We start from the raw sequence: 22,665 nt of genomic DNA on the forward strand, positions 1-22,665 counted from the left end.
CTCATTTAAAAACTCGGTTAATCTGAACAAAGATGGATGGTCCATTCCCTTTAGTCCCTATTTCACCAGCTGTGGCTGTGCCTGAAACCTTCGTTAAATGCCAGGCTGAACGGAAGCAGCAGCCTTGTTGTAAAGAGGATTTCCACACTAGATAAAATTGAGAAATATTTCTAAAATGTGCTTTGCCTCTAACTGCCTCACTTCCCTGAACCACTGAGCATGTCTAAGCGACAGGGATTGTAATATTGGGGTGAGTGAGGCCTTAGGAGCCCCAGGAAAGGATCCGGGCCCCATTGTGCTAGGTGCTGCACAGACCAGCGACAATGGAGATTGTCTATAAACTCTCTTGGCGCAGCGACTGTGTGTCAGAGAGGACACGATAGCTGAACAATCTGTAAGGTGTAACTTGCCTTGATTATCCAGTGCCATCGCCCTTGGAACCGAATCCTTTCCACCCTGTATAGCGTTTTAGCCTTTCTCTGAATTATAAACTGCGGCGGTCAGAACATGTTAAATTTAGATACTAGATAACAATAGAAAGCTTTACTGCCAGCCAGAATCCTGTGTGCCGAATAAGCCAGTCATTTAGCAGGCATACAGAAAAAAATCAGCTGATTTTATTTATTTATTTATTTTTCATGACATTTGGGAACTTGGCACTGTAGTTGAATGGCCTTCCATCTTCCCTAGCATCTGTGTCCTTTCAGAGCTAGCTGGGAAGAGCCAGTTGCCAGCATGCTTTGGAATCTATGATTTGTTTTGTGCAATTTGTCTCTCTGCAGCTGTAACCAGGAACAAACAAACATCACAATTACCAGCTAGTTTTAAGTGAACCACCTCTGGCTTCTTTTTAAAAGCTTGCACGTGAGCCATCCAATGGGGGAATGCATTGCTGATGTCCGTCTACCCTGATGGGTACCATTGATGGCAAAGAGCTGAATGAGCTGTTGTGGGTGGGGGGAGACAAGGCAGGCAGGGAAGCATCTTCTGAGCCCTGGCATTGGTCCCTCCAGATTAGGTTTGGGCTAGAGTGGAGTGGGGAAGCTTGTGCTGCTTCTACCTGTGTGGTGTGTGTTTAATGGATGGACAGAGACCTCTGGTCCCCAGGACTATCAATCCAGCATGTCCCATGAGCATCAAATACATGGGGGGGGGACCCACAACAACAACAACAAAAAATCCCTAATCCACCTTCCAAGACAGGCTGCTCTGTTTAAAATCGATGCTGGCTGCTTTGATTTGGCAAGCAAAGAGGAAAGCTCCCCCTACTGGCTCAACTGAAGAAGGACTGGATGTTTTATAGGTGAATCAGATTTTGTTGGACAAGGTGAGACAAAGCTAATTTGTGAGAGGTGGGAGCCAAAGGAAGGCCTGTTAAGAAACAAGTGTTTCCATCCTTTTCAGTGGGCAGGATCTGCCGTAACACAGAAAAGTCTGTAATGTTTTTATCTAGTTCTTATCAGCGGTAAATGTCAAAGTGCTTTACAAAGGAGGTCAGTATCATTATCTCTATTTCAAAGATGGGGGAAACTGAGGCACAGAACTGCAGCAACTTGCCCAAGTTTACCCAGCAGGCTTATGGAAGAGCCAGGAATAGAATCTAGGTTCGCTGAGTCCCAGACCAGTGCTCTATGAGTGGTGGAGCTCTACCGGGGAAGTCTCTGCAGCCATGGCCCCATGAAGGCTATTTCCAGGCAGCCCCCATATAAGGGGGGAGGTGGTAGAATGCAGACCAGAGTGGGACTGTAGGATCTGCAACTACATGGATCCTTTGACTCAAAATGTCTTTTAGGGGATATGAAAAGGCAGCCACCCTGATCCAGCCTGTTGGCTAGAACAGCCATAGCTGGGTTCTCCTACAGCTCCATGCCCTGCCTGCAGCTTGAGGATCAGAGATTCCTGCACAGAGCCTGACTAACTCTGGCTTTTGGTGTGTTTGTGTGGGAGTGGGACTGGGGGTTAGGGGAGCGTGAATTTCACTCAGTCCTGGTGAATACATTGGTTCACAATTACAGGGAGGTAGGGGGGTTAATACTGAATTTCTCTGTTTCAACTTAAGAAAAATGTTAAGAGAAATGGTCCCTGTTCCTCCTGTCTAGAAACGCAGGAGCTTAGGAGAGAGAGACTCCTGTGGATGACTCAGAAATTCAGTCAGCAAAGAAATAAGCCCATCTGGGGTTACAAATAGGCCCATCCCTTATACCTCACTATCTCGGTTTCTTGTCTGGAGAGCCTTTCGGGTCAGGCATGCCTTTCAGAACTCTGCTCAGCTTCGTGTTAACCTCGTTTAGTCGCTTCTCCAGTTCCGTCGCGTATCTGAAAAGTCTAGCACAGAATAAAAATGCACCGATAAATTGTACCCAGGGGGCACTGTCTGGTCTTCAGAACTCTGTTTGTAAAAGTCATCCTCGTTATTTCTATTGTGGTAATCCCAGCCATGGGCCAGGAGCGTTCAAGGCCAGACGGGACTTCCTGTATATCACAGGCCATGCAGCCACCTCCACACCAAGCCCGCCATAGACAATAATTAGACGACAGTCTTACAGCGCTGCAGTGGCAGGGAACTGATTAAGTGAAAGATACTCAGATGATCCTAGTAAGTGACCTGTCCCAGGTGCTGTATAAATGCAGACTGGAAAGACATTCCCTGCCCCAAAGAGCTTACAATCTCAGCTTACCTCTCCAGGCAGCGACTGTGACACTTCCAAGCGAATGGGGGGGGGGATGCCACCACGACCCCTTTCTTTACCTCTGCATATTGGTCCCTGTGGCCGCTTCCCACAACACTTGATGGGGCCTGGCAGGACACCAAGCTTCTGTGCCGCTTCCCTGCTGAGCCTGGTGTGTCGGGGCCGACGAGGGGAGGGTGTTGCCCAGTCTCTGCGCTGAGGTATACCTCACCCCCTATGCCCCGTATTCTCGGTACAGTAGATATAAAACATCTATTTACTCCCAATAATTTAGTGTTCCCCAAATTGTTCCTCTCTCTCTTTATCACTTGCTGTTCTCCACAACTAAACGTAAAACATGGGCAATGAGGAATGGTGAGCCAGATCCCTACCCACTGATACCAGTGGGATTCTTTTTGTTAACGTCAGCTGGCCTTGGACCTGGTCCATGGTGAGGGGAATTCTTCAGCCATCTCACTACTGTCCTTATTTATTGGAGCATGATTTTCAGATTCCAGCATAGGGTGTGTGTGTGTTAACTGATTTACTGGTACAACCCAGCCTCTGGATGCAGTTGTAGCAGTATAAAGGTGTCCTATACCGGGTATAGCTGATTTCGATTCCTGAGCCTGAATAAGCCATGCCCAGTATAAGCACCTTTAAACGCACCAGCATAACTGCTTACACTTTCCTGCTTTAACAATGCTGGTATGCTTAAAGAAGCAAAACCTTCTCGTGTAGCTAAGCCGCGTGGGTGTAATCGACGGTGAGTGAGACTACTGCCCTGCCCTTTGCTGGATGGAATGTCAAACTTAGGGCTGTAGAGAGACCAGGTGGGTGAGGTAATGTCTTTTTTTTGCACCAACTTCTGTTGGTGGAAGAGACTTGAGGAAACTGACTGGAGTAACTACTTCAGAATAAGCTATTCTGGAATCATTCCTTCCCCAGGAGCTATACTGGAATAGTTATAGCGTTTTTAAATTTACCCCTTACCTTCTACTAGATGAACTTTCCTGTTTAGACAAACCCCTATGCAAAGCTGGGTGTCTAGCCGCTGGCACAGCCACATACTATTGCTCATGGAATAGTACTGGAACTTCGGTGATTAGAAACCTCTGCTTGTGTAAGTGAAGGTGGTGGGTTCTATCCCCATCCTGGTCATGTTGGTTACAATACACGTCAGTTGATCCTCACAGATTTTAAGAAGGGCAGGATTTAGAAGTTGCTCATCTTCCCACTTGCCCCTTCTGCTCTTTCTCTCTCAGGAGGCCTGTGTGCATTTGCACAATCTCTCTTTCTAACGGGTGCTGACCTGATTGCTTGTCCCTCAAGTGACTTGGTACAAAACCCCAGTTAAAAAGTGGCATAGGTGACCATTGAGAATAGGCTGCTGCACCTCAGCTGAATGAATATTAAAAAGGAAAGTGTAGTGAGGTGGGAGACGAGCCAAGCTGATTTCTCCCCGCAGCCTGCCAGCCTCCTCTGCAAGGGGCCAGCACTTCTACCTCCTCCTCCCACTTAGAACAGACACAGTAGCTAGTGCTACTCTGTCCAACTATGACAAAGACATACTGCTGAAATTCCTGAGGAGAGACTTGGTCCTGAGGAGCCACGGCCAATTCCTTATTCTCAGCAGAGCGATACTTCTGGTTAAGCTTCTCCTTCCACTGCTGTAGCTGTGGTGACTTTAGATAACCCTGCTCAACAGAGGAAAGGGTATGTTTTCCAGAAGAAAAGCCCCATTGTATAAAGAGCTAGCTGTCTCCCACGCACACACTGTAGGTAACACATGCTCACACAGTGTACTTTAGGAAGCCATGCAGCTGTAGGGGGAAAATTGCTTTCTGGCTTTTTGGTGGTCTCGTCCCTTCATTTTAAAGGGAATTCTGCATCAGATCCTTCCAAAACTGCGGGAGGGGGAGGGTATAAATATAAATATTCATTCAGAGTTAGGAGAGGCCCCAAAATGGCTTTACCTGGAGAGGGAATGTTACAAAATGAGTGGAGAAAATAAAAGAATTTTCAGGGGCAAGGCAGTTTCCACTATGCAGCTGTCAAAGCTCCATTTTTATGGACTCTTAAATAGTTCAAGGGGAGGCAACAAGGTTGCAGTGAAGCAGTGACCCTCTATTGCCTCAGTAGGGACTTTACAAGCCCCCTGGGAATTCTTCGCTTCCTTCTGTAGCACAAAATAAAACCTGTGGAAGTACTTGCTCTCTCTGATGCTTGGAAGCAGATGGGGGCTCTGATCCAGTCAGGCCCCTTATATAGCATTTTGCTTTCTATTTCTTGTATTGCTTCAACATTTGGTTAAATGATCCACTCATTAGCTGAGAACCTGTTCCCACAGCCTACGGTCTCTGCAAAGGCACTTAATTCAAGCTGGCAGGAGCTCTGCTCTTCTGATGCCTGGCCTCCCCTGAACAGAGTGGCACTGTGGATGACCTTTCACTGAGGGCTAGAGAATACAACTAGAAAACTCATTTCACCACGTTCAAGTTTGAATGCTACTTCCATTATGTAAAATGTTAGCGTGTTACATCAACATACAACTGAAACCCTCCTCATGTTCTCCACTTAGTGACCATTGCGAGTAAAATGTAAAATAACGTCAATGCCTTTTGGTAAGAAAAAAAGAGAAACAAAGTCTACCTTCTCGTCCACACTAGATCTTCTGGAAAGCTTCAGAGCATCGTCTGTTTTGGAGGCAGAATGCCCCTTGCTATCCATCATACTAAAAAAGGAAAATCATGTCAGAGTACGTCTTTGAGGCTCAGGAGGGTATGGGGGGAAATCTCTCTAGCAAGAAAAACGATGGGTCTGTGAGATGGATTGATGGCTTGGACTATTTGTCTTGTGAGAGTAATGAACAAGACACACTGATGGACCTTTGTAGTCCTCATAACAGTGAACGGGCCATTGAATGGAGGTAATTTGGCAGTCATAGTACCAATTGGAGGACTTTACTGACAGAGAAGATGCAAGAGCTAAAACCACGTAGCTTAGGGGTTCTCAAACTTCATTGCACTGTGACCCACCCCCTTCTGACAACAAAAATTAGTACACAATCCCAGGAGGAAGGACTGACACCTGAGCCCTCTCAAGCCCCACTGCCCCAGGCTGCGGGGCCAAAGTCCAAGGGCTTCAGCCCCAGGTTGGGGGGCCTGTAACCTTAGCCCTGTTGCTCAGGGCTGAAGCCCTCAGGCTTCCCGCAAGACTTGGGGATCAAGGCATGGGTGGGTGGGGAGTGTTTAGTACTTGATTGGCTATGGGTCCACATAAATAATATGGCTCCAATCCATCTAGTGTGCTAAGAAGGCCTTTTAATGAGAAACTCCCAAGAAAGGGACAATATTTAACCGCTCCCCAAGGAGATGGATATTAGCTGTCCCTTCTCAGGCCAGAAATGAGCTTTCATTCAGGAGAGAGAGTAGATGCTCCTTTCACCTTTTTATTGTGCAGGAAAAAAGAAAACTCCCCAGAACCAGTCTGGGAACTCTTACCTTCACTCCTGGCAGTGAGGATGTTAGAGCATTAAGATCCTTCAGGATGAAAATCAGTAGTTTATTTTGTAATGACTGAAGGACAATGCAGAGTCCCGTTCATACCAAGGGCCCGCATATCATCACAGACACAACATGAATGCATGTCTGAGCATGCATTCCCCTTTATGCGTGCAAAGAAACCATTCTAAAGCTGGCCCTGCGTGTCCTAGCAGCCAAAGACTACAGTGGGCTCTTCTGAAAGGTGTGGGTTAGCAATAGTTGCTGCAGTAAGTATTTATGCAGAGGTTGCTATTAAAAAGGGAACATTCTTCTCCCCATATCACGGTGCAAATAAGTCACAATATTTTTCTGTTCTTCACAGATGAAAATATTTACTACTTAAATGGCAACCACTGCAATTTAACCAAAGCTTTTAATAGTCTCATTTATTAACTCATTCAATCTAATGTTTAATCTACATTTCCCCGCTGGTAAAATGGTATCATTTTTCTGAAGTTCTTTGAGAGAGCTGAATGAAAAGCTCTATAACAGAGCTAGGCATTTTTTTTTAATTTTAAATAAGACTATTAAGGCTGATTTAGGGATAAGGGCTGAGATCATATGAAAATATACTCCAGGGAGCAATCTTATCTTGTCCATCCCCCTTAGCACAGACAGGATCTTCCCATCTCTGACTTCTATGATCACCAAATTACAGTGCGAAACACCTTTAGAGCTTCATTCTGCCCTCCTGCTGCTATCATTGCGAGTCGTACCCAGGAAACGAAGAGTGAAAATGAGCACATGGTGCCCCTGAAATCAATTGGAATTAGACTCCTAAATACCTTTGAGGATCTGGGTCACAGAGTTCACTCACTCTACCTCCTGCACCATTCTCCAGATATTAGAGTGTATTTGAAAATTAAGTAGATGGATTAAAAGTAATTTACTGAAAGTTAAAGAAAAAAATGCCAGGGCTGGATTCCTACGTTTTCATGCTTTGCAAGCTTCCACCTGCTGGATACAAATCCTCCATCTTTGATTTCTTCAGCCGGAGTTTCACAAGGGCTTTATTGTAACTCTGAGCATAATTTAAAGAAAGGGGAAAATGCACCAAGTGAGTTAAAGTCTAATCGGGTCTTCTACAGAGAGAAATGCTTCCCTACAAGCCATGACACAAAAAGCTTGTAATGCTTAATTCAGCGTGAGGCATCAGCAATTTAGAAATGAATCCTATGAGTGTTGCATTCAGCTCTGAAAATTTACCCTTTTATAGTCAAAGGCCTCGTGGGATCCACTAAGACAATATACAAGTGAATCCAGTTAGCCTCTTGTTTCTTCTGCTATGTTCGATTTAATCTTAAGAAGTTTTCTCTTTTTCCCTCTAATTATGAACCTAGACCACTTTTGATTTATAAAGCCATCTTGGTGGGGCCTGAACAACCTAGTATAAAATGTTCTTACATGTTGTGGGCCAATTCCTCAGCAAAGCTGAGCACCCAGCTCCCTTTTGGAATCCGGCTCTAGGGAAATTAGTGACTCAAGCCAACAAAACCCCAGAGGAAAATGGAATGGTTGCAAGAGCCTAGTAATTAATTCTGCACATATATGCAGATACCTCAAGCAAACACGGCTGGAAGCCCTGGTCCTGCAGTGAGCTCCATGAAAATGGATCCCTGCAGAATAGGAGCCTTCATGCACATCCAATTGACCAAATTCTCAGTCGCAGACCCCAAACCTTATCCCAATGGATAGTGATTTTTCTGATAAAGGAGTGATCTCAGGATGGCTGTATTCTATTCTTGGGGTCGTCTGTTCAACTGGATCATCCCTATACAACTGTTTAATGTTCAGCATATTCTCCTTGACATGCATCCTTTTTGGGAGGGGAAGAAGAGGTCTTAATTTCAGGCCTAAAGGTGACCTGAAAAGTTTAAGCTGAAAGCGGTTTATGCCCCTTTTTTGCTCCTCTATGCTGTATAAAAATAGCCTGAAAGCTGGAGGGTGGGGGTTAAAGATTTTAATTTCTGCTTGTTTGGTCTTCCCAAATTTTCCAGGAGGGCCCTCATTAGAGGTCTCAGAGATGTACCCTGTAAGCTTTCATCTATTTGTTAAAACTGCAGAAACAAATTCAGAGTATACTTAAATAGTTACAGACTAACTGATTTCAGAACAGGCATTTAACCAGTTCTGTGGATATTTTTTTTTTCTTGGAAAAAATATTTCTATTGTGAGTGTGACCCTTTAAACGAGAGCATTTTAGAGGTATGTACTTACCTGTCTAATGAGGTCACTGATCTCAAATTCTTTACTTGGTATCACTGCAAAGTCAGCTTTCACTTCTGAATATGTGTCATTAATAATAGCCAAGAACATGTTCTGCATAGAAAGGAAGCATTTGGAGATTTTCTCTTGTAAATTCTATTTCTGCTTCTCTGAGTCTACTCAGATCTATTCAGGTTCTTATCTAGCACCCTTCTTTCCCTATTCTGACTCCGCTTCTCTTTTTCCCTGACGTGCTCACGAGTGTTTCTGTGCTGAGCATGGCAGGGACATACACTAAAGTCAGCCTCAGATGCTGCTGCAGCAGAGTTCTAGAAAACTAGGGGTAGCAACTATGCCCATTTGGGCACCGGTGTCCTTGTATTAAGGATTACTGGTTAGAAAAAAGGGCCAAATTCTGCTGACATTTACACTGGTGTAAGTAACAGACACAATCAAAGGTGCATCTAGAGGATCAAGGAAAGGAGAATCATACCAAGGGTGTGACACCCTAGATGGAACTACAGACTGCCTCTTCCTACCTCTATCCCTGTATTCAGTGCTGTGATGTTCTTTGATGGAGGACAGCTCTAGCTCAGCAAGGGTCTGTCTTCACTGAGCCCTGGGCTAACCTAGCCCATGGTGTGAGCAGCTGTGCTGCAAAGCTACACCAGAGTTACTGTGTCCTCACTGGTGCTGCACTGCTCTGTGTGTTGACAGACTTTTGACGGCATGTTCTACCGTTCTTTGTGCTGCAGTAAACTGAGCCACTCTGATTCTTTCCCCGTGAATTGTGGGAGATCTTGTCTTTCCTTCTGGGAACACGGGCAATTGTGCGAAGGCACTGGAAGACTATCAGCACTCAAGTGTTTTAATCTGTGTCCACTCACTGCAAAGTGGGTGGATTACCAGCCCGAATGAAAGCCGGGATCCAGAGTTTTAACTCATGCCTCCAGTTGGGCTAGCTAGCCTGGGTTGAAACCACCATTAAACTCAGGTGAGATGGGAGGAGGGTTAAAGGCAACATGACGGTAAGAACCTGGGCTAACTCTGAAGCAAACACAGAGGCTTGCATAGACACAGCAGGCCCTAGCAGTCACTGTCACATGACAACCCTCCATAAGAGTGACATGGCCAAGTCTGGTGTGCTCTCCTTTCACATAGTGAAGTTTGTGGGTTGAGTGTGACTTGTGTTTAATGTAAATGTATTATTATTATTCATAACTAAAACACCACTTACCAGCAATACAAAGAACACAAAGAACACGAATGTGATGAAGTAAATGGGGCCGAGAATTCGGTTGGCTTGCTCTATGCTTGCAAAGTTAAAATCACCCAGCACTATGCGAAACTGCGTAAAACTTGGAGAAAAAATAACAGAAATATTGTGACTGTGTGACCTTCTTTTAAAGTCTTAAAGGGGTTATTTTGTAAGGTAGGAAGTATATGATTACTGATTTAAAGAACTTCTGGAAGATAAATGTTTAGAAAGGGACAAGCCAAACACTGGCTAGCTCTGTGCGTATGCCCATGCAATAAAAATTATGGCCGATACAGGAAGTGCAGGATGGAAACTCATTGCCAAGATTCTGGCACCTGTAAAATCAGAGTGATTACTCAGCAGGTTCTCTCTGATTTTTACCCACAGGGCAGAATGGAGCATGGCTTAGAGATCAGGGAATGTGTTCTGCGTGATTCTGAGTACGTTTGGGGCTGCAGATCAGGCAACAGTCCTATCCACATGCCCATGCACAAATTATTCTTGCTGTCAGGAATGAGGGCTGCTTTCAGCCAAGACTCTGCATATACCATTGATTTGGAAGCATATTGGGTACTGGACGCAGTAAACCCGATTCCAGGTGCCAACTGGAATCTGATCTGGTCTGCTGCAGCAGCAGCAAGATGGTTGAGAATGCCTTTCTAGAGGAAATCCAGAAGGGGTTGTGGATGGGCTGCCGGGCTCTGAGCTTTGTAGCGCTCGTATTACCTGAAGAGAGTACAATTACTGCAGTAGCATAAGTGGCAGGGGGCCTGTATTAAGTTCTGCTGAGGGGAGGCTGTTTGCATGCCCAGTAAATGGGGTATCTGCACTGCAAAGGTTTGAAAGCTGCATACATGCAGTTCTGAAAAGTGGAAAACTCATCAACTTGTGACCCGAAGACCAGGTAGCCTAACTGTGCGTATGCAAAGAATATGATGAAAAACATGATGGCAAATCCAATGATGTCTTTGGCACAGCGGGATAAAGTGGAGGACAGCTGAGTCATCGTCTTGTTAAAGCTTATGTACTTAAATATCTGGAAGAGAACAGATCAAGTTATTACTGGGAGGTGACCAAAACATATTGTACATTCTTTAATACGATACTGGAGTGTTGCCTGTTTACAGTTACTTACGGGTTAAGTCTGGTGTCCAATCAATATTGATAGCATGAATCTTCAGTTAGAGCTGGACTGGACGTGTTTGTGGGGAAAGGATTGCTCTGTGGGCTGGTGGCCAAATACATTTGCTCAGTAAAGCTCACTGAGGGGGACTGCGCTCCTACTGGATGCTGAGGCTTGTAATCAAGTCTGTGGCACATGGTGACTCCTGGCAAGACAGCTTGGCTTGCAGCAGCTAACAGCCATGATTCAAGGCCTCCAGAATAGGGTCGATCCATGTATGAGTGTGTGTGGGGGGGTGCTGATAAGGAGGTTTCTCCCCCAAATGTTTGAGAGTCTAAGATGACAAGTCATGTATTCAAAAGCAGATCTGCATTCTTGTGTGATGGTCAGCAGCCAGACAGACTGAATGGCACCAAGAGCCATCCCCTCTTTACATTAATGGCACATGAATTAGAGAGTCTGCTGTAGCTTATTTAAATGCTTGGGGCCTGACTTTAAAAAAAGCAGTTTCTATTCTCCCGATGCTTCCGCTTATGCTTGCACTCTTCTGATTCGTAGCCACCTATTTACTACAGTGCTGCCACTTTACAAATGTCTGAGCCAGAGATACAGATCAGTGAAAAGTACAGGAGTAATTTTTGTCTGTACAAATGGAAGCCAAACTCAGGGCCTTCACAGAATCTGGCCCAGACACTTTTAGAATAATAGAATCCTAGAAATGCAGGGCTGGAAAGGACTTCAGGGGGTCTTCTAGTCCATTCTCCCCTTTCCTCCCTCTTTCCCCCCTCCCGCCCCCTCGCACTGAGGCAGGACCAAGTAAAACTAGACGATCCCTGCCAGGTATCTGTCCAACCTGTTCTTCTTAAAACCTTCCAGTGATGGGTATTCCCATGCTATGTCCCTGCCATGCTCCCTTGGGAACTGTCATAAATTTCAAGGGAAGGGTAACCACCTTCCTGTATACAGTGCTATAAAATCCCTCCCAGCCAGAGGCAAAGGTTAAGAAGCTAAGGTAACTTCGCTGGCACCTGACCCAAAATGACCAATGAGGGGACAAGCTACTTTCAAATCTGGAGGTGGGGAAACAAAGGGTTCTGTCTGTCTGGGTGATGCTTTTACTGGGAACAGATCAGAAATGCAAGCCTTCCAACTCCTGTTAAGTTAGTAAGTAATCTAGCTAGAAAATGCGTTAGATTTTCTTTTGTTAATGGCTGGTAAAATAAGCTGTGCTGGAGGGAATGTATATTCCTGTTTTTGTGTCTTTTTGTAATTTAAGGTTTTACCTAGAAGGATTCTCTATGTTTTGAATCTGATTACCCTGTAAGGTATTTACCATCCTGATTTTACAGAGGTGATTCTTTTACCTTTTCTTTAATTAAAATTCTTCCTTTAAGAACCTGATTAATATTTCATTGTTAAGATCCAAGGGTTTGGGTCTGTGTTCACCTGTACCAATTGGTGAGGATTATTATCAAGCCTTCCCCAGGAAAGGGGGTGTAGAGCTTGGGGGGATATTCTGGGGGAAGACATCTCCAAGTGGGCTCTTTTCCCTGTTCTTTGTTTAAAATGCTTGGTGATGGCAGCATACTGTTCAAGGACAAGGCAAAGTTTGTACCTTGGGGAAGTTTTTTAACCTAAGCTGGTAAGAATAAGCTTAGGGGGTCTTTCATGCAGATCCCCACATCTGTACCCTAGAGTTCAGAGTGAGGAAGGAACCTTGACAGGAACCTATTTCGGAGCTTAACTATCCTTATAGTTCAAAAGTTTTTCCTAATATCTAACCTCAATCTCCCCTGCGGCAGATTAAGCTGATTAATTCTTGTCCTACCTTCAGTGGAGGTGGAGAACAATTGATCACCATCCTCTTTGTAACAGCCCTTAATCTGAAGAGTGTTAACAGGTCCCCCCTCAGTCTTTTTTTCCTCAAGATAAACATGCCCAATTTTTTAAACCTTTCCTCAGAGGTCAGGTTTTCTAAACCTTTTTATCATTTTTCTTGCTTTCCTCTGGACTTTCTCCAGTTTGTCCATATCTTTCTTTTAAAGCACTGTGCCTAGTAGTAGACCTTATGTGCACTACAAAATGAACTTTATTTTTAAATAGCTTTTAAATACAGTTTCAGCTATCACGGCTGTGCCATCAGTATAGGCCAGGTCAGAGCTTGTTAAAACTAGGTCTAGGGAATAAATGAGTTTTAAAACACTGTTTGTGCACAATTATTCCCCACTTAGTCTAGCAGGCCAATGATTCTGTACAGGAGACAGGGCTTTTAGCCATGGGATCCAAAATGTGAAACTTGTCTTTAGAAGGACGACGGTTGTGTAAGGATTGGGCATGTGACTGGCTCTTGGGGATGGTTCCTTAAACAGCCAGTACCCTGTTTTTCTTCTGGAATCTTATAAACAGAATTATCACTTTTAGCTCTACCTTTGCAGTTCAGCCTTGAAGATGTAAGAGCAAAGATTTACAATACACTTAGCAGTACTGTACTATGATTCTGGTGTACAACGTAGGAAAATGGAGAACTGGTACCTTTATCCATGCAAAGAAGACATTGATAGCAATCATGTTGTTGTAACGGGTTTGCCAGTATGCAAGGAAATAAAAGTCTGGATACACATAGGCATTAGAGAGCAGGCTTTCCATCAGCAAGGACACCTCTACAGTACGATACATATTGAAGGCAATGGCAAAGATAGACAGCTGAATAAAAGCAGAGGCTAGTCAGACTATGGTCCAGATATCCCCTCTCATCTTCAATGCTCTAATCGTGCCCAGCTGCATGATCATTAGCCTAAAACTCTCTATAGCTTGGCAAGACTAATCAGGAACACTGAGTGGAAACATGAGTACAGGCATGTGTTGGAAGTGTGATGTCAAGCTGGCATGTTCAGGGAAGGAGTCCACTGAAGGGGGGAAGTGTCACCTCTGTGCCATCTCCTCCTAACCGCTGCCCTTCTTGACCTTGTAAAGCCCCTCCCTGGATGTCCCAACAGGACCAGGTTCTGGACAGTCAGACAGGCATGATTCCGAGCACTGTCCCCCACCAACCGTATAAGGGATGAGTAAGTAGGCAGTACTAAATTACTTCCCCCTTGAATTGTCTGCTAGGGACCATCTTCTGATAGGGGATCTGGGGCGAGGGAGCCATATGAGACAGATTCCTATCAGAACCAGGCTCCTATGCGGGCTGGGGTTGGACCAGGAAGCAGTGTGGAGGATTGAGGGGGATCAGAATTCCCTACCAGTCAGGTGGGGGTGTGACACCCCTTAACCACCTCTTCAACAAAACTCTTTAAGGGAAACTCTGTCAATGGAGACTTGTGTTTCCTGTTGTATGGGTGGGGAAACCCCACACCGTGGGCCAGTACGGCCCTGAGCACAGATTCAGGATTTAGCCCCACAACAAACTAACATTCTGGTTGTATGTTAAGGATGTCCAAATTTTCCTGCCTGAGGGCTGCACTGGCAGCTTGCCAGGGGCTTTATTCAAAGTCCACTGAACTTAATGGAAAAACTCCCACTGATGTCTGGATCAGGCTTCAGAAGCCCACGGACCACATCTAGTTTAGTTTGGTCATAAATTAATTATGAAACTGTATTGTCAGATTTATTTTTAATTATTTACATCAGTGATACTCAGATCTCAGTGGTTCAGGAGCCAAATTAGCAATCAACATTACCCAGAAGAGTCACAGTAGTGTGAATTCATTGTTTCGTTTACTATTTTTATATTATAATAAAAATAGTAAATGAAACAATGAATGTATATAAAATATAAATTCTCACAGCAAAATGACTGACCAAGTATTGTTGTTTTATCAGCTACAATTGGTTAATAATATAGTAAAAGCATCCTGATTGGTTAATAATTAAATCACAGTGTTTTAATATCATGTGCTGAAAAGAGCCACTTGCGGCTCGCGAGCCTCAGACTGAGCATCACTGATTTACATTGTGGTAGCGTCAAGAGGCCCCAGGTGCTGTACAAACAATTGGAGACACTCCCTGTCCTGAAGAGCTTTTAGTTGAAATAGACAAGACAACACAGCGCGAGAGGGAAGAGAGGCACAAGGAAGGGAAGTGACTTCCCCAGAGTTACATGGCACATCCATGGCAGAGCTGGGTAGAGAACCCAGCTCTCCTGAACCCTCGTTCAAGTGCCCTACCCATTGGATAACATGGCCTTGTCACTATATTAAACTGGATAGACCCATTGTAACCAACAACTGAATCGGGGCTGTTTTCTCTCTTGGCCATCTCTGTCACATCTCACAATGGCCATTTGTTCCAAACTCGTAGCTTCCGATGGAGATCTCAAACCTGCAGGTAGAAGCCAGGACTGGGTAGTACTCACCGACACCAGCAGCATGTCCAGCCAATTCCAGGCACTTTTAAAATATTCTGTTTTCAGTTTTTTTACTTTTAAAATTTCTTGGATGATGAAAGCAAAGATGAAGAGGCAAAAGATGACTTCACAAGAGGCAAGGAAATAATCGTAGTAAGTGACGTATCTGAGAAGCTTTACTGAGTAAAACTGTGAAGAAGGAAGAGCACCACCAGTGGCTGGGAATTCCACTACCAACCTGTGAAGTGATTTAGACAGGATTGTATTTGTTGCTGGTTTCAGTGATCAGACAGCATCACTTTAAGTCTTTGTCCTTAAAATTAAAACATGATCCAATGAGGGAAAATGCTTGTGTAAAAACAGCAAGCTTAACAACTCCCATTTCCATTAACTCTTCCTCAAAAGATAATTCTCAGTCATCCAGAAAGGGAGTATAATGGAATAGGCTGAAGACAAAACAAGAAAAGCATGTGGCACGCAATCCAAATAGGTGCTGTCAATTAAAATATTCCATCTGTTTGCACTGATCTTAATTAAATGGTGTCTGAGCAGATCAGACACTCTGCCAACTCCTAAGTTCAGGATTCTGTGTTTTTCCTTCAGTAGCTGATGACAAGACTAATACCCAATGCTCTGATGGTGCAAAAGGTTACTCAGTCAAGTCCTGCCCCATGGGAATAATCGGCTATACAGCTAGGCATCACCCTCTGCAGGATTGGGTACAAGCGTTTGCTCTTGTTTTAAGAATTAGCTGTCTTCCCAACTGCTGAGTGAGAAACACAGAACAGGGTGTGCTGGAGGTAAACCGCCTTTTATTTCACTCTTAAAGAAGTATAATGCCTTAGTAAATGGGATTTCAGATGGAGTAAATGTAAGCACTGACCTGACTACACAGAAGAGGTTTATGTTAGCATTATACACTGAGAAGTCAATAAATACAACTCTTGTTCCTCTAGTGAGCCAGCCATTACGTCTGAGAAACGCAAGCTTTCTTATGCTCTCACTCTTTGATTTAGGTAAGGTGAACATAAATCCTCCGCCGCTGTAAAGGCCAATAGCTCCCCAGTGCCAGGGGGCTAATGAGGAGGCAGAGGAATACGTCCATCTGTTGGAGACAAGGAAATAAAGGAGCTCAGCTCATGGGAAATTGGATTGGAAGAAGTTTCTAATGTATCCAATTATTTTCCAGTTCCTATGCTTCACTCAACCACTACTGTATTTTGGACTGTAATCCAGGCTCCTAAATGATCCTTTCCTCACTAGGAAAAATGGAATAGAGACTTGGCCTTGGAAGATTTACATATATCTAATTTGGGTTGTCAACACATTCTTCAAAGACAGATGCACTTATGAGCTTGAATTTCTCCCATGATAAAGCAGATGAAATAATAGCTTACACCTTCTATATGCAAATGGAACATCTCATGTTTACACACAGATTATTGCTATTATAGTAATCCAGTTTACATTCTCTTTAAATGGATTTAAATGATCCAAAATAAAATGTGTAGTAATGGCTGAATAATTCTTCTGGAGGTCTGAAAAGCCGGCTTTACCTCTGTCTGCATGGCATTAGTATCAGACCAGAAGTGGCCTCCCATAATTTGATGCTTTTCCAATCAAATCAATGGAGTTGCATACATCTTATGCAAGTGCTGAATTTGGTCCATAGTCCCTAATCTTTTTTTTTTTTTTTTTTTAAACTGTGCATCTATGGTGCCAAATCAGTGGGGCTGCACCAACGTAAATCAGTGAAGAATTTGTCCCATTTTGTGTGTGTGTGTAATTGTATCAATTTAGAAATAACAAGGTTAGATCACTGAGATAATCTGTGCAGTAAAGCAACGACAATGGAAATTGCACTGAGCATTTTTTAGGTTTTATGGATAGAATTCTGAAAAACATCTAAGGGAATTAAGTGTCCAACTCTCATTGAAAGTCATGGGATTTTAAAAACCCTACATGTCTTCTAAACCTATATCCAAAGTAAATAGTAAGAAAATCCAAAGTGGAAGACTACAGTACTTACACAGACCCATTCTTTAGACCAAAATCAGATTTATCTTCAGCTACATAGCGGTATTCATGATAACACTCTTTCAGAAATGTTCGGAAATAGGGATAGATGGCGCACGTGTTGTTGCGGACTTTTAGCTGACGAATCTGGGCTACTCCTAAAAGTAAGTTCTCATAGTAAACATGACTGCTGTTTCTGTGGCTAGTCAATGTGGTGTTGTTGTACCATGTGTCCCAGTACAGACCATCAAGCAGGGGTCCTTCTGCAAACTACATAACACAATGAGATTAGATAATTAAGAGAAGCTGGAAAGGCCACTTTCAGTGTAAGTTTTTTAAGATACCAATCTTCCTTATAGAGCTCTCAGATAAAAGGCTAGAAATTACAAGTTAAGGCAGAAAACCTAGTTGTTCTCCAAAAGCTAAGAACAGTGGAGTGTGATAGGTTGTAAGAACATAACAGCCATACTGGGTCAGACCAACGGTCCATCTAGCCCAGTATCCTGTCTTCCAACAGTGGCCAATGCCCCAGAGGGAATGAACAGAACAGGTAATCAAGTGATCCATCCCCTGTCGCCCATTCCCAGCTTCTGGCAATCATGTTGTTCATGGCCTTCGAAGAGAAAGCAAAGTGCAGATACTGGCATGACTGGGCACACTGTCTTGCTGGGAATATCACAGTATAGGCAGGGAACTGTGCTGCCTGGAAGAAAAAAAAAAACTCAGTCAGGAGGGAGAAAGATGCAGGTTTCCGCTCAAGAGAGATGATGGCTGGGAGCCTAGAGTGGGTGCCCTTGCTGGACCATGGAGAGAATATGGGTGTAGTTGCCCTGAACTGTGACATTTACATGTAGTTCTGTAATGACCATTTGGTTATTTGGGATCAAATCTGACTTTCCAAAGACCAGTTTTGATATATACTTAAGAGTTTGCTCCTGGTTTATATTAATCAATTGAGCTTTGATCAAATGGATCAGACTTTGTTTTTGAAAGCAGGAAAGAATTTTCCCCCCCTTTCTAAGTGCTACTTAGCTGCTGATAAAGAATGTTACAGCTTAGGTGAGTGCTAATTAGAACCAATAAAAATATGATTGATGCAGCTTGGCACTAGAATGCATATTACAATTTGCTCTGTCTTTTGAAAGACGGAGACTTTGCATTAATACATGTGTTGGGGGAGCTCAGAATTGTACGGATCCAACTAGTGATCAAAGGGGGGGCATGGGTCCCCCATACTGATGTTATCAGATTCCACTGCTTTTAAATCTTAACTAGGAAAAAAAATAGTCCTAGAATTACAATCTTTGTGTCTTCTAATGTTGCCTGGACGCTATAGCAAACTGAGCTGAGTCCCCCATCTAGTGGTAAAAATCTGTGTGAGCATCTTGCACCCAGCTTTATATGAAAGCTTAGACTCAAAGGTTATGTCTACACTGCAATAAAACACCCATGGCTCGCTCGTGTCAGCTGACTCAGGCTTGCAGGGCTCAGGCAGTGGGTTATGTAATTGCAGTGTAGACGTTGGGGCACAGAGCCTGGACTCCAGCCCCAGCCCGAACATCTGCACTGCAGTTTTGCAGCCCAAGCCCCGTGAGGCCAAGTCAGCTGATATGGGCCAGCCGCAGGTGTGCTACTGCAGTGTAGACGTACCCATAGCCATAGCATATGTCTACACTGAAGAAAAATCCATAGCAGTTGAGCCTGGGTCAACTGACGTGGACTTGTGCTGTGGGGCTAAAAGTAGCCGTGTAGAAGTTCCCACTCAGACCGGAGAGCTTTGGCTCTCAGACTCTGCCTCCTCACCAGGTTTCAGAGTCTGCGCTCCAGCCTGAGAGGGAACATCTACACTGCTAATTTTAGCCCCATGGTGAAAGCCCAAGACAGTTGACTCGAGTTCTAAGACTCGCTGCTTCAGGAATTTATTTATTTTTGCAGTGTAGACATACCCTAAGTGGAATCCCAGTGGCAAACCAGATAATCAAGGGGAATGTTCCTCTTGGCTGAGCTGGTAGGACCTGTCCTGTGCTAACCCACCCCAGGAAAGTCACTTCTTTGCAATTATCAGAGGGGTAGTCGTGTTAGTCTGGATCTGTAAAAGCAGCAAAGAGTCCTGTGGCACCTTACAGACTAACAGACGTATTGGAGCATAAGCTTTCGTGGGTGAATACCCACTTCGTCGGGTGCCACAGGACTCTTTGCCGCTTTCTTTGCAATTGAAAATCGAGACAACTGTAAAATCAAAGTAATCCCTTTTCTATTTTCCTCTGATTATCCCAGTCCTAAAACCGAGAGTAGTAAAGAACAATTATGAACATCCCCTCATATAGTTAGTTAGGTTAGTCTATCAGAAATGCTTATATTTGTACTCAGAACTTTTACAAACTTAGAGTTGCTCAACCCTTGTCCAGCTGGTGAGACACTTCACTGGTTTCTGTACCACAAGGCCTCTTCTGGTCTGGATAAGCCTTGTATACAAAATGTTCCACTGTTGCTAACACCTCGGAAGCTGCACAATAACACTAAAAGCTTGCCCCCCTAGTCAGCTCCCAACAAAAAAATTAAAATTAGAACCTTACCTTCCAGAAATCAACCATGCTGCCTATGGTCTTGAAGGAACTTCTATCTGTCTCAGACCCAGAGGTTTCCAGAAAGAGATTTGACATAACTTTGTTCAGGTAATACATGTCTGTGTTCACCATGCCAAATGTCACTAGCAAGAAAGAAAGAAAGGGCTTGATTGTAAAATGAGGCCTGAGGATGAAGACAACTGCCAGTAGCACAGTGATAGCCCGAGAGTGCTGCTTACATCAAACTGGAAAAGTAGTAGCCTGGAAACAACCTAAAAATGGAGGTACTTTTGGTCTGTTAAAAGCAAATGAAAATTATACACTTTCATTTAATATACTGTAAGCAGATAAGCCACCTGGGGTACCTGTTTACCTTGTCACAGTAACTATACTGGGGCCCTGCATGCATTACAAGGTGCCAAAGCTCATTGTTTAGAATGTATTTAAATCAAAGGAAATAAGTTTGTTAAGCACCAGAGGGGTGTATAATATTTTCCAATTTCATAGTGCCTTTCATCTCAATTCATTTTACTGTTATAGTCCAGATTCTGATGGTACTTCAGTTAAGCGTTACTTCAGTTTTACAATGGGGTACCATCTTCATTAACTGTTGTTCTGGAAGAAAAGTTTTGTCGGGGCACTTGCAAATGAAACCACACCACTGGCTGAAAGTCAAAGGGGTAGGAGACTGAGGGCATGTCTACACTACCATGCTACATCGGCGCAGCTGGGCCACTGTAGTGCATCTGGTGAAGACGCACTTTGCCGACAGGAGAACGCTATCTCATAGACATAATTACTTCACCTCGGTGATAGGCGGAAGCTACGTCAGTGGGAAAGCGTCTCCTACCAACACAGTGCAGTGTGGACGGCGCTTTAAGTCGACCTAACCTGCCTCGCTCAGGGGGATGTCGTTTTCACACCCTTGAGCAATGTAAGTTACATCAACTTAAGCGATAGTGTAGACCAGCCCTGAGTGTTGGTAACTCTCAGCCTTCCTAGCCCAATGTTATACATTGAAAGAGGTGTAGCTCTCGCTTTGTAAGCCAAAAAATATTTGAAAACCATGCATTACAATTCATTTAGCTCATTGGTGGACTTACATATACATAGATCTGTAAGGAAAATGATGTAGATTAGCAGTTCCTGAAGGGTAGTTTTCATTTCTAGCTCTCTGCTATAGGTCAGACGAGGTTTTACAATACCTAACCATGTGAAATAAAAACGCAGGGAAGTAGAGGAGGGGCATACATATTCAAAGAAAAAATAAAATTAAAACCAGATTCCAACTATGCAGAGAAAATCCTCAGGCCTTTTAGCATTTGTAAAGTGAAACCCCTTTTAACCCTGAGGTTTCCTAAATATGTTTTGAAATTCTTATATGCAGTGAAATAAGGGGCTTTCAAATCAGAGGAATGTGCATGCTTGGGGAGTTTCCCTCCCTTTGAGTGCTGGGACTGTTCAAAGAATGGGATGGCAGGTGAAGCACTTGCAGGAATGGGAAGGGGGTGGACACTGCTTTGGCTGCATCCCATCCCCTCTTCTTTGTTTTTAAGTCATCCCTGTCCCTCTAAACTTAGTCAGGGACCTAGCTGGAGAATGCCTACCATGTTGTTGTTGCTGTACAAACACAATAATCAATAACAGGTGGACTAGGCTGGACTGTGCAAGGCCTGGAATGGCCAAGGGCATGGAGGAGAGGGAGCCATGGGTGAGGCTGGGTCTGAAGGGTGCTGGATGAGCTGAGCAGGGGATGGGTAGGTTGCTCTTTCTAGACTGAGCCGGGCAGGGTTGGGCTGAGCTGGGCTCACAATGATGGGAGGTGCAGGGACAGACCCCACAGGTTGTGAAGGGACATGGTAGCCATCAAGGATGGGCTGGTTTAGATGGGTGAACAGGAGCTGGGCTGGGCTAGTTTAGGGTGCCTGGGGCCAGGGCTGGGCTAGCTTGGGGTGTATGGAGGGGGGCTGGGGGGGATTGGGCTAGTTTGGGGTCCACAGGGCCAGGGCTGGGCTAGCTCAATGCCAGGGTGGGAGGGGAGCTGGGCTACCTTGAGGTGTATGGAGGAGGACTGGGGGGGATTGGGCTACCTTGGGGTGCATGGGGGGGTTGGGCTAGCGTGGGGTAGACGGAGGGTGGGCTAGGTTGGGTTGGTGGGGGGGGTTGGGCTAGCGTGGGGTGGATGGGGGGGTTGGGCTGTTCGGGGGGGGCTGGATTGGTGGGGGGGTTGGGCTAGCTTGGGGTGCCCGGTGGGGTTGGGCTGGTGGGGGGGTTGGGCTAGCTTGGGGTGCCCGGGGGGGTTGGGCTGGTGGGGGGATTGGGCTACCTTGGCGTGCACAGGGGGGTTGGGCTAGCGTGGGGTAGACGGAGGGTGGGTTGGGTTGGTGGGGGGGTTGGGCTAGCGTGGGGTGGACGGGGGGTTGGGCTGTTCGGGGGGGGCTGGGTCGGTGGGGGGGGTGGGCTAGCTTGGGGTGCACGGGGGGGGCCTGGGCTGTTCGGGGGGACCTGAGCTCCGCGGGACGCTGGGCCCGGTGGCTCCTTGCCCTGGGCCCCGCCGCCCCCCCCAGCCACCCACCGCCCACTCTGCGGGTCCCCGAGGGCCGCCGCTCGGCTCGGGGCTCCGCCGCCTCCAGGCCGACCGGCCCGCTGGGGTGCTCCATGGCGGGGACTCGGCTCCGAACCGCCACCCCGCGGCTCGCGCGGCGACCGGGCCGAACTGTGCGGGCTCGGCCGCGCCTGACCCGGGCCCGGGCCCCGGCCCCGGCCCCGAGCCCGCGGCGGCTCGGGCTGGGCCGCAGGGAGGCGCGCCGCCGGGCGCGGAGCCAAGCCACCAAGCTCCGCCCTCGGCGGTGGCATCCCCCATCCCCGGCGGTTTTGAAGACCCGCTTGGGCAAACGCCGGCCAGGGCTGGACCCGCTTGGCTTGGTCCCGCCT

At 45.4% G+C, this 22,665-nt stretch overlaps 1 protein-coding gene across 1 annotated transcript; it reads right to left on the minus strand.

The window, feature by feature from the left end:
- Positions 1-644: 644 nt before the first annotated feature.
- Positions 645-22,433, minus strand: PKD2L2 (polycystin 2 like 2, transient receptor potential cation channel). The gene is made up of 15 exons (XM_074960389.1): positions 22,307-22,433; positions 20,835-20,936; positions 19,741-19,874; positions 17,178-17,434; positions 16,032-16,253; positions 15,158-15,386; positions 13,333-13,503; positions 10,532-10,713; positions 9,657-9,777; positions 8,432-8,533; positions 7,144-7,235; positions 5,322-5,403; positions 4,242-4,366; positions 2,204-2,325; positions 645-782 (listed from the first exon to the last, which is right to left on the minus strand). The coding sequence occupies exons 1-14, from the start codon at positions 22,389-22,391 to the stop codon at positions 2,208-2,210; spliced, it is 2,022 nt and encodes a 673-aa protein (XP_074816490.1). The 5' UTR covers positions 22,392-22,433; the 3' UTR covers positions 645-782; positions 2,204-2,207.
- Positions 22,434-22,665: the final 232 nt, after the last annotated feature.

Source organism: Natator depressus, chromosome 8 (assembly GCF_965152275.1).
Source record: "Natator depressus isolate rNatDep1 chromosome 8, rNatDep2.hap1, whole genome shotgun sequence".
Taxonomy (NCBI): domain Eukaryota; kingdom Metazoa; phylum Chordata; order Testudines; family Cheloniidae; genus Natator; species Natator depressus.